Raw genomic sequence first — 12,251 nt, forward strand, 5'->3', positions numbered from 1 at the left:
TTAATCATGTATTTTCTTCTTGTTGCCATATTATGTCTATCCCCTATGTAATGCTCTAAAAGGGGCTTTTAAGGAATAGTAAGTAAATGAATAAGACGGCGTAGCCTGGTAAGCACCTCCTTTCTGCTTTCATGCAATTTTGGACGTCAGCGACCAGCTAAATCATGTTTGCTAATAACCTCGTTAAATGTAGTTCTAATAGTTTTTGATGATCACAGACAGGCACAAGATTGTCATTAGAAGTTTGTACCTGGCCGTCAGAAACAGTCATATCTGCTTTTCTACAAGCATTACAGAGCGCCGTTTTCTAAATGCTCTGTTGCAAGAGAGCAAGGGCAACGCCTTCACATTAGACAGGCACTAACAGTACTTTTTTATAAATCGAATTCAATACGAAGAGTCTAGCTAAAACCCGAATCGCATTAGCAAAACGAATCGAACAGTGAAAAAAGAGATTTGAATACAAATTGATATTCGTACGAATTCGTCACTTTCGCGAATTTTTGTGGCAAGTGAATATTCACGCGGAACAGCGACGAATCAGCGGCTCTAGTTTAACCCGGAGTTAAAGCTGTAGCTGTCGAAAGAAGCTATTATGACCTCCATTATGGGACACGCAGGATGAAGTCAGTGTTATGACAATCACGTACTTTATGGGTCTCGCCAGGTCTTCCACTACTGACGACAATAGCAAACAAGAGCCAAATTACGGCCAAGAGGGAGGAAAATTATGATCAATGGCCTCCAATATTAGGCATAAAGGCAGGATTCGCCAAGTCTGGCTGAATCCTGCCCCATTGCCTAGTCTTGAAAGCCGTATGTTTGAGGAGCACCATGGACGCCACCACACGGATGTAGCACGTCACCGCGCTAAACGCGCAGAATGGCAGCGGTGCGATGTCGCCATGGACGTGGTTCTTTAAACAGCTGCAGAAGGAAAGTGCACCGTGCCCGATTCGAACTTTGTGTCTGTTATTTGAAACCTCTTCGAGAATGCAAATCAAATACCACTATTTGATTCACTCGGAGAATCGAATAGGAGCATATATGATATTAGAATATTTAGGGCTAAGTTCCAATATTCGGTGACCATAACTTCACACGGTTGGGAAGCGGCTTGGGCTGCTAAATGAAAGTGTTGCCAGATGCGCCCCACAAAATAAAAGAATAAACACAAGATAAGACAACCTTGTCACGGACCGGGGCACAAATAATTAGCGGCGAATACCTTTCACTGATTTCTCGCCTAGTCACATGGTCATAAGAATGCATGTAGCCAAGAAAATTTATCATGCCTAATAAAATAACAGCTTCCAACGAGCCTGTTGACGTGTCTTGTTAACTACCACATGAATTCCATGAGAGAGTTCGCGGGGGGGGGGGGGGGGGTGAATCTGAAAGGTACTTTATTAGTAAAACTAAAACCCGCCCCCCCCTCCTTCCCCCCCCCCCCAATGATTTCGAGCCATGCACACTGCATAAGGGTGCGCCCTCAAGTCTCTCTCCTGGTGTTGATACCAATGCATTGTGCAGGTGTCGACACGAGGGCTCTAACGTCAGGTGGCGCCCCCATGTGGCGCTTGATGGCTAGAAATTTTAAGGGGGGAGGAGGGACGTCTCCTTTTACTGATAACATTGCCTCTACAGTGACAGGCTTGAGACTTGAGCACTAGTCTTCTGGAGCGTTAGCGGGATCTGTGTGGACATGCACACTGCATCTATCGCAGAAAAAGAGTTTTGGCTTCAGGCCTCGAAGGGCACCACTTAGCAAGCTGCAACAATGATCGAGAACGAAGTCCAGGTAGCGCCAAACTTCAAAGTATTATAAGCTTGTTGTGTATGCTGTACTAGCAGTATAGTGACATTGAAACGCTATGTAACAAAATTAAAAATTAATAATCTAGGTTGCCAGGTACACATTAGTGGCCATTGAACCTAAACATTTTGCTGATGTTGAGTTTAAATATTATTTTAATTCACCCAACAAGATATAAGCCAATGACAAATATTCTGATACTACGATGTTGAAAAGATAAACATGAAATATTACTAATTCTTTCAAGAATTGTGTCTGAGCATTATTCTTCTTTAACATTAATAATGTTCTTCAAGAAGAAACATTAAATTAATTATCTCATATTGCAACTGAAATAACTTACGTACATAGCCCAAAAATTTAATTCCAAAATTTTACCTTTTCGCCGTTTATAGTTCTCAGATATGGCGCCCTTCAGGCGCTTAAAGTACAGGCTTAAAGTGCTGCTATACGACAGAGGGTGTGAGAGATGAGTTGTATGTATTGGTTATGCTGTATTGTAGCGCGCACCGCTATTGCTGCCCCTTGCATCTTGTATACAGTATTGGCTAAATTCCTTGTGGGCCAGTATATTGGCGGGTCTCATCTAGGCGGATTCATCATCCCTGCCCCCCCCCCCCCCCTCCCGCTCGCGCCACCAGCCTGACACCACCCACTGCATAAAAAGGCCTCTCGCATAACCCCTCCTATCAAACTGGTAATGTGCCAGCTGAATACACCTAATCCCCGCAAACTTCCTAACCTCATTCACTCGCTTTTCTGCCGCCCCTGCTACGTCCTTCCCCTGAAATCCAGCCTGTCACACTTAGAGACCATGGTTTATCTTGTTTTGGCATTAGATAACGTGCACATGCCCTTTGTTCATCTGGATTTTTAGTAGAACATTATTACCTCGCATTCGTTGCCTGGCCCATTCGGCACGCTTCCCGTATCTTAACGTCACACCTGCCATTTTGCACTCCATACTCTCTGTACGGTCCTCAATTCAAGTTGAACTCTTTTTAGTCAGCCTCCATGTTTCTGTCCCACAGATGATTCGAGTAATATGCAGCTGTAATACCCTTTCTGCTTGAGGAATACTGATAAGCTACCGTTTATAATCTGATTGCACTTGCCGAATACGCCGAATCCCAGTCATTATCCCCTAGTTATTTCCCTTTCGTAGCCAAGGTTTCTTTGCCATTTAATGTTTAGTATCAATAAGATTTTTCCAGCGTTAACTTCTAACGTTAGAAAAAGACAGTAATAACAATGCATGACTGTCTGACCAAAACAAGAAGTTAAAATTGTTTCGTTTCGGTGCAGCCTAGAAGGAATCCCAAACTATAAATTTAAAGTGTAAAAGGTGGCCATTAACCGCTCTCGTGTCTGCGATCTACAATGTCACCACATTTATAGAAATCGAACCAGTTATAAAAGCAAGAGTCCGGGCTGGAAGTTCTGCAATCGAACTTGATGCCGAGCTAGTTGGCGACAAATTGTGTTTTTAGATAAGGGCAGCGCCTAAAAAAAAAAAAAGAACCAGAGGGTGAAAGTAGAGAAGCAATGTTTTACTTTGCTGCGTAGCCCTTTCAACGTGTAGGCGTTCCTGCTTAGCCTTACTTTGGAAGTACTGCATTACGTTAGAGTGCATGTATTTTTTCGAAATGCAGAATAAAACAGTAATGTCACTACGTAATAATATTAGCTGTCAGGAATGAAGTTAGAGGTTTTATTCTTAGCCCCGAACTGCACGGTTTCAGTTGGTCTACCAAGTCGACTGGCATTTCCTACATAAAATATGCCTGCGTTAATTACTCTGCGCAATGCCACAAAGGGTAAGGGTAAGATTTTCAATGATTATTCGCCGCAGACAGCCGAAGCGAGAGCAGAGATCGGAGACTCTTGCTTGACGCTTTTAGGAAGAGATTCCCTTCTTATTCTCATGAGATAGAGAGAAGAAAAGAAAAATACGGAGGGCACCGGGCCAATACCGAATGTTTATCCTTACGAGTGAGCAGAGGGAAGAAAGGAGCGTCTGAAATGAACGAAATATTACGAAACCGCAATGGATAAGATACCATGCGCTTTAATTATTGAGATCACGTGCACATGAATAAATGAATGAATAACATAACGCGCGCACGAATCAGTATAGGCACCGCAGTCGGTTACAACATGCCATCAGACAACTATACATAGATCGATTCCGTTTCCACCTTGTACGCTTAAAACGGTCACAGTGCTTGTACGGCAGATGACTTATCTGTATGACCGATAATCGGCTGCGAAGGCGTGCCAGATCTAAGCATGATTTCTGATCACCGTAAGCAAATTTCACTTGTGCGCTGCAATAACGTTTCTGCTTCAAAGGACATAAAAAGGAGCAACATGAAATAAAACGTGGACAGAAATGCCAGGTTCTTTCAGAAACTTCATTATTCCTGACTAAAAAGAATATAAGTAGAAATGTTATCCACGTCACTTCCAGTTTAAGCCTGCCTATCGGTGGCTGCGATACGTTACCCAAAAGATCGTTCATACTTCCCCTTATTTACTTTAGTCGTATATCGCCACCACTGCGGCCATCCGTGTTTTGCTTTTGGCAATCACGAGTTTTTTTTGTTTTTTTTTTTTTTTATCGCTACTCGCAAAGACTGTGCGACCTTTTATTTCCGACGAGACCGCAGTGCGGTAGTGACGCAACATAACGTGTTCCGAAATCCGCAGGCTAGCTTCTCACCATCATAAAAGCCTAACTATACAGATCCAATGAAGTGATCATAGTTTTTCCACTTTCGAAACGCATCTGTGGTGGAACGACAAAAAAAAAAATAAACATAAACGGTCCGATTACGCGAGTATAAGCTTTTTCTAATCAGAAAAAGGAGGACTTGCGGACAAGAACAGCAGTAGTGGGGTCGAACAGAGTTTCGCACCGACTGCGGCCAATGTACGACAGGGGCAGGGCAGGCTGTACATGGCAATGGCGCATTGCGACATTGTCAAGGAAAAAGGACGCCTGATTTGGTCAACCTAAGAGGATATCGGCGAGGAGGTACGGACATTCCGCGAGCGTCCTCGAACGCGCAACTCTGAGCGTGAGCAGAGAGGATCAAGCATTCTGTCGCTTCCCGTATCTTCCAGCCGGCCACTGTAAGCAGCTTTTCGAGCGATCGGCACAAGTACATATCTCTCTCTCTCTGGTGCACTAGTCCACAGTGTTTTTTTCCCGGTACCAAACCACTACAGTACAGTGGTTTTTGAGAAGCTGCCCAAGCCTCTAAGCGTTTATTTGCACGGCTGTATTCTCCCCTATTCCCTACTTCTCTCCCTACCATCTTTCCTTTTACTCTATTCTGTTTTCTGGCCTGACCTTCAAAGCACTAGAAGGCCACGAAGAAAAATTGAAGTATGCTTTTCGCGACGAGGAAGTGGAGCGCAAACCGCCAAAGTATCCGACAAGTATACTTCGTCAAATATTTTTTTTTTCGAGCCTGCAGGGTCTAAGGAATTTTCCTGGCAGAAAGACAGTTCAAAAGGAAAACAAAAGAGACAAGTTACACGCGACTGCCTTCTAAAATCATCCCCAGTTCCAGTCTTCCTTCTGGGCAGCTTCTTTTCCTTTAATAAGTTTGCAATTTACTGAAGCATTTTCAGCTTCTTCAGCATTAACAAAAAAGAAACTCCATCTTGTGCCTGCACTTGCACCACGCCAGAATATTTTACAACCCCGGAAAGACGAGAGCAGCTAACGTGCCACCAACAGGCGCGCGCATACGCACGGCCCTGCTCACAGTCAAGAGAACCTCCTCAGCGTCGAGAATAACGCCTACTTTATGAAGACGGCAATCCCGCGGACATTTTTGATGGCAGCTATAAAGCTGACGCCCGAAACGTCTAATAAATCGTTCAGCGGTTTAAAGTGTGCACGGCCTCGAGTTAGAAAATAATGCGACCAAGCATTCTGGCAACAGCGGCCACCGTCATGTCTGGCCCCGGCCGGGAAGTACGAGAATGAACTTATACGACCTACTACGACACCGCAACCTCGCTGCTTCGAAATAAATGGCAGGTTGAAGGTCAGATAGACTGATTGAAATGTGGGCAAACAATTAGTACTTTCGCCCTTGAAGCCCTGTTAACAAACAGCATATCAGCAATTTTGCCGAGTTGCAGTTGAAGCTGATCTGCACCAAATAATTACTTCCGGCGAGGCTGGCCAAAAGACTTTTTTTTTTGTGTCAAACGCTTGGCTACACGGGGTACCCTTAAGTCGCCATTGTTCTCCTTGCACGGCGGGCCTTCCTTTCTCCGCTCTTCTCCCGTTCCAATTAAATCTACATTTCTGTCCATCTCGTACTCTTCAGTTTCCTTCAGAATTTTCAACACACGGTCTTCGAAAGCATGGCTTGTGTTCTGAAGTGAAGAGAAGTTAAAGAATTATCGAACACGAAGCTGAGCTCACTGCCCCCTCAACCCTGTTGTTTCCAAGCATTAAAACTATAATGAAAGAGAGGAATGTTTTTGCTGACAAAGTCCAACTATTTCTTCCTGGACACGGCATCCGTTCTTGCTTGCCTAATTCACTGCCGAACTAAGTGAACATCGTTCCCTGCATATCCACGAGATTGCTTCCGAGTACCGTTAGCGTAGCAAAATGCGTCTTTATAACAGCAGCCACTATACTGCTCACTTTATCGATGGATATCTAAACAGACCACCGCACGATACGCAAAAATAACGGCTAAAAGAAAATGACTCGTACGCTTTACAACGATGAAAATGAAATGAATTTTCGCAGAGCCGATTAGCATATATTAGGTCACATTGATTGAGCAGTTTGCCATTATTAGCTTCCAATTCATCCCGTAGCCAGGCCCAATTCGAATTTCACTCGAGTAAAAAAGGACCTAGCCGTTACGACGCAGGTTTCCACTGAAGGGATTTTTCATTTTTCGGCCAAACATGAATGGGTCAGGACGAAGGAGTAGAGTCAGTAATTAAACATGTAACGATGCCACATGTGCTTCAGCTATATAAATGGCCATATTTTCGACTAACGATGATTTCTTGGGGATGTTCGCTATATGTATACCTTACGGTAAACAAACGCTGTACTAAATCGTTTCAACAGTAATTTGCCCCCGTGTCTTTTACAATTCCTCGACTTCCTCACGATGCCGCGTTAAAATGGCCCCTACCTGCGCTCGAAAATATCGATCACTTTCTAGAAGCACGATCGAGTTCGGAAGGGCAGAAATAAAAATAATTATTACGCATCGGAGCTCCACGAACATGCAATCCAATGCGCATCGACTGTTTTGAGGTCGAAATTGCCTCTGCGACGAAGGTGGAACCGGTAACATATTTCTTTATCGCGACTTCCGGCCGAACATTTATCGACACGAAGATGGAAAAGAAATGAGCGTAAACGCAAGAGCACGGCGTTTTAAAGGTTCGCGAAAGAAGACCGCGAATGACGGAATCAAAGGCCCGCTTTATCGCGCACCACAGTCCGCGCTCTTGAATGGCAACGCGAGCTAATCTCGATCGCGGGACCGAAGTCGAGAAGAGAACAACGCGGAGGCACATTTAAAGACCCTAAGCGGATTCCGGAGCCGCCATAGAGCAGGAAGAAAGCTCGGCCGCTCCCAAAGCCGGAGAAATCGCTCGGCCGACTGCCGCCGCTGCTCCGGGCGCTGAGCCCCGCTCTAAAAACCCGGGATTCTTCTCTGAATTGGCGCTTTTCAGCAACTCTCTCGCACGCAACGAGTGTGTGCGTGGTTCTGCGCGAGCCAGCGATAGCCAAAGGGCTCGCCAGGATTCCGAAGGCGGCAGGTTTCGAGGGCGGTCGTGCCTTTTTAACAAGAGGGAAGCCGACAGGCACTACTCGAGTGCTGAAGCTCCCCTGAACCCTGAAAACATGCACCATTAGCTGAGGGCGTGCGCGCGTGAAGGCGAGATTGCGGAGGTAGGCCCGAAAGGTTTTCTTTTTGTGCGTGTACGTGGAAAACGACGCCGAAGGTTTATACCGATATTACCACGGCTCTTAAATCGCCGGGATTGGCGAGGCTTCTGCGCGGCGAACGATTTCCCCTGGACGCGCAGTGTAAAGTGGCTAACCAAGTAAATGGGAAAGATTTTGGAAGCACGAAAATTGTGTGGTTAAGGATGCTCGACCGACCACAGTTGCTTTAATGAAAGGCGGAGAAAATCTTCCAATGATTTCAATCCCTCCACGTGTCAGTTTTTTGTGAATGCGAGACATCCATTAACGCGCCTTCCGCAAGCACTAGACGATGTTACTACATGACCGTGATGTGGCAGAGGTTTCATGCAAGAAAAAAAAAAAAAAACTGGCGTTGCACCTGAATGAAACTCTTTGTTGGGCTCACTAGTGCCCGCAAAAGAACTAAGCGAATTTGCGGCGGCGATAACAAAAAAAGTGCTAGTCGGTCGTCGAACTAAGAATGCCCGTTTCACTCGTCAGCGCTAAATTTAATAGCAGCGAAGAAACATCAGATAAAACTACGAACAGTGACTAGCATAACCTGGAACATTGTAGAAATACAAGCGCCTGGCTGGAACCCTTCGAGATAGATCTCGAATCATCTGCCACAACAAAGGAAATTATAAAGCCGCGTCTCGCGACAACGAGCATGAACAAACGAAGAATACAGAATTAATCCGCGCGCTAGATTCACAATGATAAGACCGCATGCCGGCGGCTGTCGAAAGAAAAAAACAAAACAAATAAGATTTGAATTGTTCGCGGCAATATGCTATGCTCGTACGCAACAGAAAGCGCGTTTTGGAGAAAGATGCCCTGCGCGTTTGAGGCTGATAAATGAGAACGTTTTCAAGGACTCCTTTTAGCCAATTCGCGAGCCTGCTGTGCGGTCATAAAAGGATGATGTTTTTTTTTTTATAAATGGTGGCCTAACATACAAAAGCAATTGCAATGGCGGATACCTCCCGTTTGCATCCGGCACTCACTAGGTCCACCTTTGTTCAGCTTGAACAAAGGAGCCTTCTTGGTAGCGTGCCCGTTTTGCAATTTGAAGCGACTCGGTTTGACATCCCACCCGTATACAAATTATTACAATTTTATTTACAGCTCAATTACTTCCTTTTGGTTGCAGGAACCTCCATGAGTGAATTGGTATCAATGTGATTTTTGACGTGCGTTTCCAATTTATATGGCCCCGCTCAGTCTCGCAGTGTAGACGAACAGATGGACGGACAAAAGAACGTTACAAAGTAGTCGCTGAATTCAATATTGCAATAAACCCCACCCACTCCGATAGCATTAGCGTGAAGATCATCTTTCGTTGCAGGACTATTTTAACCAGAGAAATAGAGGAGTATTTGTGACAAAGGCAAACGCACCAAAACCCTTCACTACAAAGCTGCATATTAGGGCCGAAAAGTCCCAGTTTGCGAATTAACCTAAAATAAATCTTCACATTAATGTTAGCATAAAACCTCTAACACCTGCTTCGACTATTGATAAAAGCCAGCACCTTCCAGCCTTGTAAGAAAACTGCACAACGAAGCACGAAGTATACATACGAGAGACACCGTTAACGAAGAGGAAAAATCAATCTCACCTTATTCTCGTCAAAAACCCGGAAAACCAGCGATGCAAACTTCGAGGGATCACCTTGAGGAAAGAATTGCTTGTATATCCTCAGAAAACCCTGGAACAAAAAAGCAGTAAAACGAGAAATAATCGATGACATTGCTAAATCAAACGTACTTCCTACTTCGCATCAAAGAGGTCGAAGTTGGAATACGGCCAATTCATTGCAAGATTGCATTCGATTCCTGCGATTGCTTAATCTTCAATATGACGGCTCAGTTACGGCATTCACGTCAGAGGCCAATTTAAAAGAAAAGACTAAGAATGTAATAGCGTAGAAAGTTGAAACAGCTAATTGAGCCTTGAGACTTCCTTGCCCTCAAAAATGCTTGGAATTAACAGATTAGATAGATAGATGGATTTATTGAAAGGAAAAGGCAGAGGGTTTGGCAGGAATAATTCAAATCTGGCTTGCTACTCTGCGCTGGGGAAGGGGAAGGAGATAAGAAAGAAGATCGTGATGGGTGACGATGTGGGAGAAGGCATATGAAACATATCTACAGGCACAGTGGCTTGCTTTACAAGCGTGAATCATGTCCGCTGGCGAATAAAAACGGCAAAGAGCACGCACTGCCTGTACACCCTTCCCCTTGTCCTGCCAAACGCCCAACAACAGTTCTTCCGACAGAGGCCTCTTGTCCAAACGCTTCAAGGAAGCGGCTAGCACACTTCTTTCGCACGCATATGCTGGGAATACCAATAATATATGGTCCACAGCCTCTGGGATGCCACAAGCTGAGCATTTCGGCGAGCCCACCTGTCCAATTAAATGTACGTACTTGCGCGTGAAAGCCACATTTAAACGAAGCCTATGTAGCAAACATGCCTGATGGCACGGAGTATCATGCGGAACATAAACATTTCAATGTTCGATCTAGCCTTCTTAGACGAATGTGTCGGGCGTCTGGCTGGACCCAGTAAGCTGCTGTAGCATTCTTCATACAACTTGTAAGAAGGCAAGTTGTATCCGCTCTTGAAAAAGGCACCTCTGTTTGGAGGCCATTGATGAGTGCGGTTTTCGCTTCATCATCGGCTCGTTCATTCCATGCCCATGGAGGCCGCAGTGGGCAGGGATCCATTGAAACACATCCTGTGTGCCTTGCAGCTGGGCTGATGTTAGGAGCTCAGTGATTTTTAGTGCCAGAGACTGGTAGGCAGTGTGGCGTAAGAAGTTTTCCAAAATTTACAATGCTGTCTTTGAGTACGTGAATATACACCATTTTTGAGGTGATTCCCGACATATGTAGCGAATAGATTCCCGAATGGCTACAAGTTCAGCAGCAGTAGAGTAGAGTCGTTTTCTGAGTTGGTATGACCACAGCTGCAGCGGATGTCCGTGCTGACACAGATCCATCGGTGTATACGTGGATATAATTAGAATATTCTGACCAGATGTGCGCCACAGTGAGTTCCTTGAGTCCACTAATTGGCATCATTGATTTCTTTAGTATTCCGGGAACACGAAGGTGTACCAAAGGTTTATCCACCGTCCATGGTAGTTGGGCGGGACGATATGGGAGGGCATATCCTGTCGGTACTTGCGACTGATGGCAACGGAGTGCCCTCGTAAAACTGCAGTCCGGCCGCTCATTCAGAATTTTGCTGAGTGAGTGAAAACGGTGTCTTGTAAGTGCTCGCAATATACACGAAGTGGTTCGTGCGACAAGTATATGAATATTGGGCGAGCGTGTGCCTCTTCAATTGTGCCTTTTTTAGAGGTGCATCTGTGCAGTCCAAGGCATATTTTCAGTGTCTGCGCTTGCACGCTCTCTAAAGTCCGCAAGCAGGAAATGCTCATACTAGAGAGTACTGCGAGACTGTATCGGATGTAGCCAACAAACAGTGTCGTAAAGTTGTATTAAGGAGCGCTCACTTGGACCCCATTTGATGCCAGCTATGAAACGAAGTACATGGCAAAAAATAATTAGCTTTTTCTTCACCATAGTAATATGTTTCAACCAAGATAGTCGGTGGTCAATAATTACTCCCTAGAATCTGTGCCTGGAGACGTATGGTATTGCGACTCCATGAAAAGTAATCGGGTAGCAGCTGACACATTTTCCCGTAAATGCGATCACTGCACACTTTTCTGCCGCTAAAAATAAACCTTGACGCAGTAAGTACATCGATGTCGATGACACAGCTTGTTGTAATCTCGCACGTAGTTGTGGGCGCGTCGAACCAGAGGCTCAGATGCAGATGTCGTCAGCATATGCACTTATGTGGATGTTAGTTGGCAGTTCACTCACCATGCCAATTAGCGCAACGTTAAATAAAGTAGGGCTGAGGACTCCTCCCTGTGGAACTCCACGACCGACCTGAAAGAGGGTAGTATCTCCTTCAGGCGTAGTCATGTAAATAGAGCGACCATTGAGATAGCTCACAATCCACAAGTACAGCCGGCCACCAACTCCCACATCGTCAAGTCCATCAAGAATAGCATCATGGAGGACGTTGTCGTAAGCTCCCTTTATATCTAAAAAGACAGCAGCTACTAGTCGACGGTGGCGCTTTTCGTGTTCTACGGTCACCACAAGGTCGATGACGCTGTCAATGGAAGAGCGTCCCCGGCGAAATCCAGTCATCATATTCGGATAAAGATCATTACTCTCTAGAAACCACTCAAGTCTTGCCAGCACCCATTCGCTCCATAACTTTTCCAACACAGCTTGCTAGGGCAACTGGCCGGTATGAGGTAAGTTCGAGAGGAGGCTTTCCAGGCTTCAAAAGAGCAACCAGGCGGCTAATCTTCCAGTGTTAAGGAACAGTACTAGAAGCACATATATTATTGAAATAATTCAGCAGTGCAGT

The 12,251-nt window shown here is 45.2% G+C and overlaps 1 protein-coding gene across 1 annotated transcript in view; it reads right to left on the bottom strand.

The window, feature by feature from the left end:
• The window catches only part of LOC146172101 (frequenin-1-like), a 254,253-nt gene that overhangs the window by 41,991 nt on the left and 200,011 nt on the right, over window positions 1-12,251 (bottom strand). Inside the window, exon 4 of the mRNA XM_084585869.1 lies at window positions 9,409-9,498. Within this exon, the coding sequence (XP_084441995.1) occupies window positions 9,409-9,498 (90 nt within the window). The remainder of the gene's footprint in view (window positions 1-9,408; window positions 9,499-12,251) is intronic.

The sequence above is a fragment of the Amblyomma maculatum genome, unplaced genomic scaffold (genome assembly GCF_055883805.1).
Source record: "Amblyomma maculatum isolate TAMU_Amacu unplaced genomic scaffold, ASM5588380v1 scaffold_13, whole genome shotgun sequence".
In the NCBI taxonomy this organism is placed as follows: Eukaryota; Metazoa; Arthropoda; class Arachnida; order Ixodida; family Ixodidae; genus Amblyomma; species Amblyomma maculatum.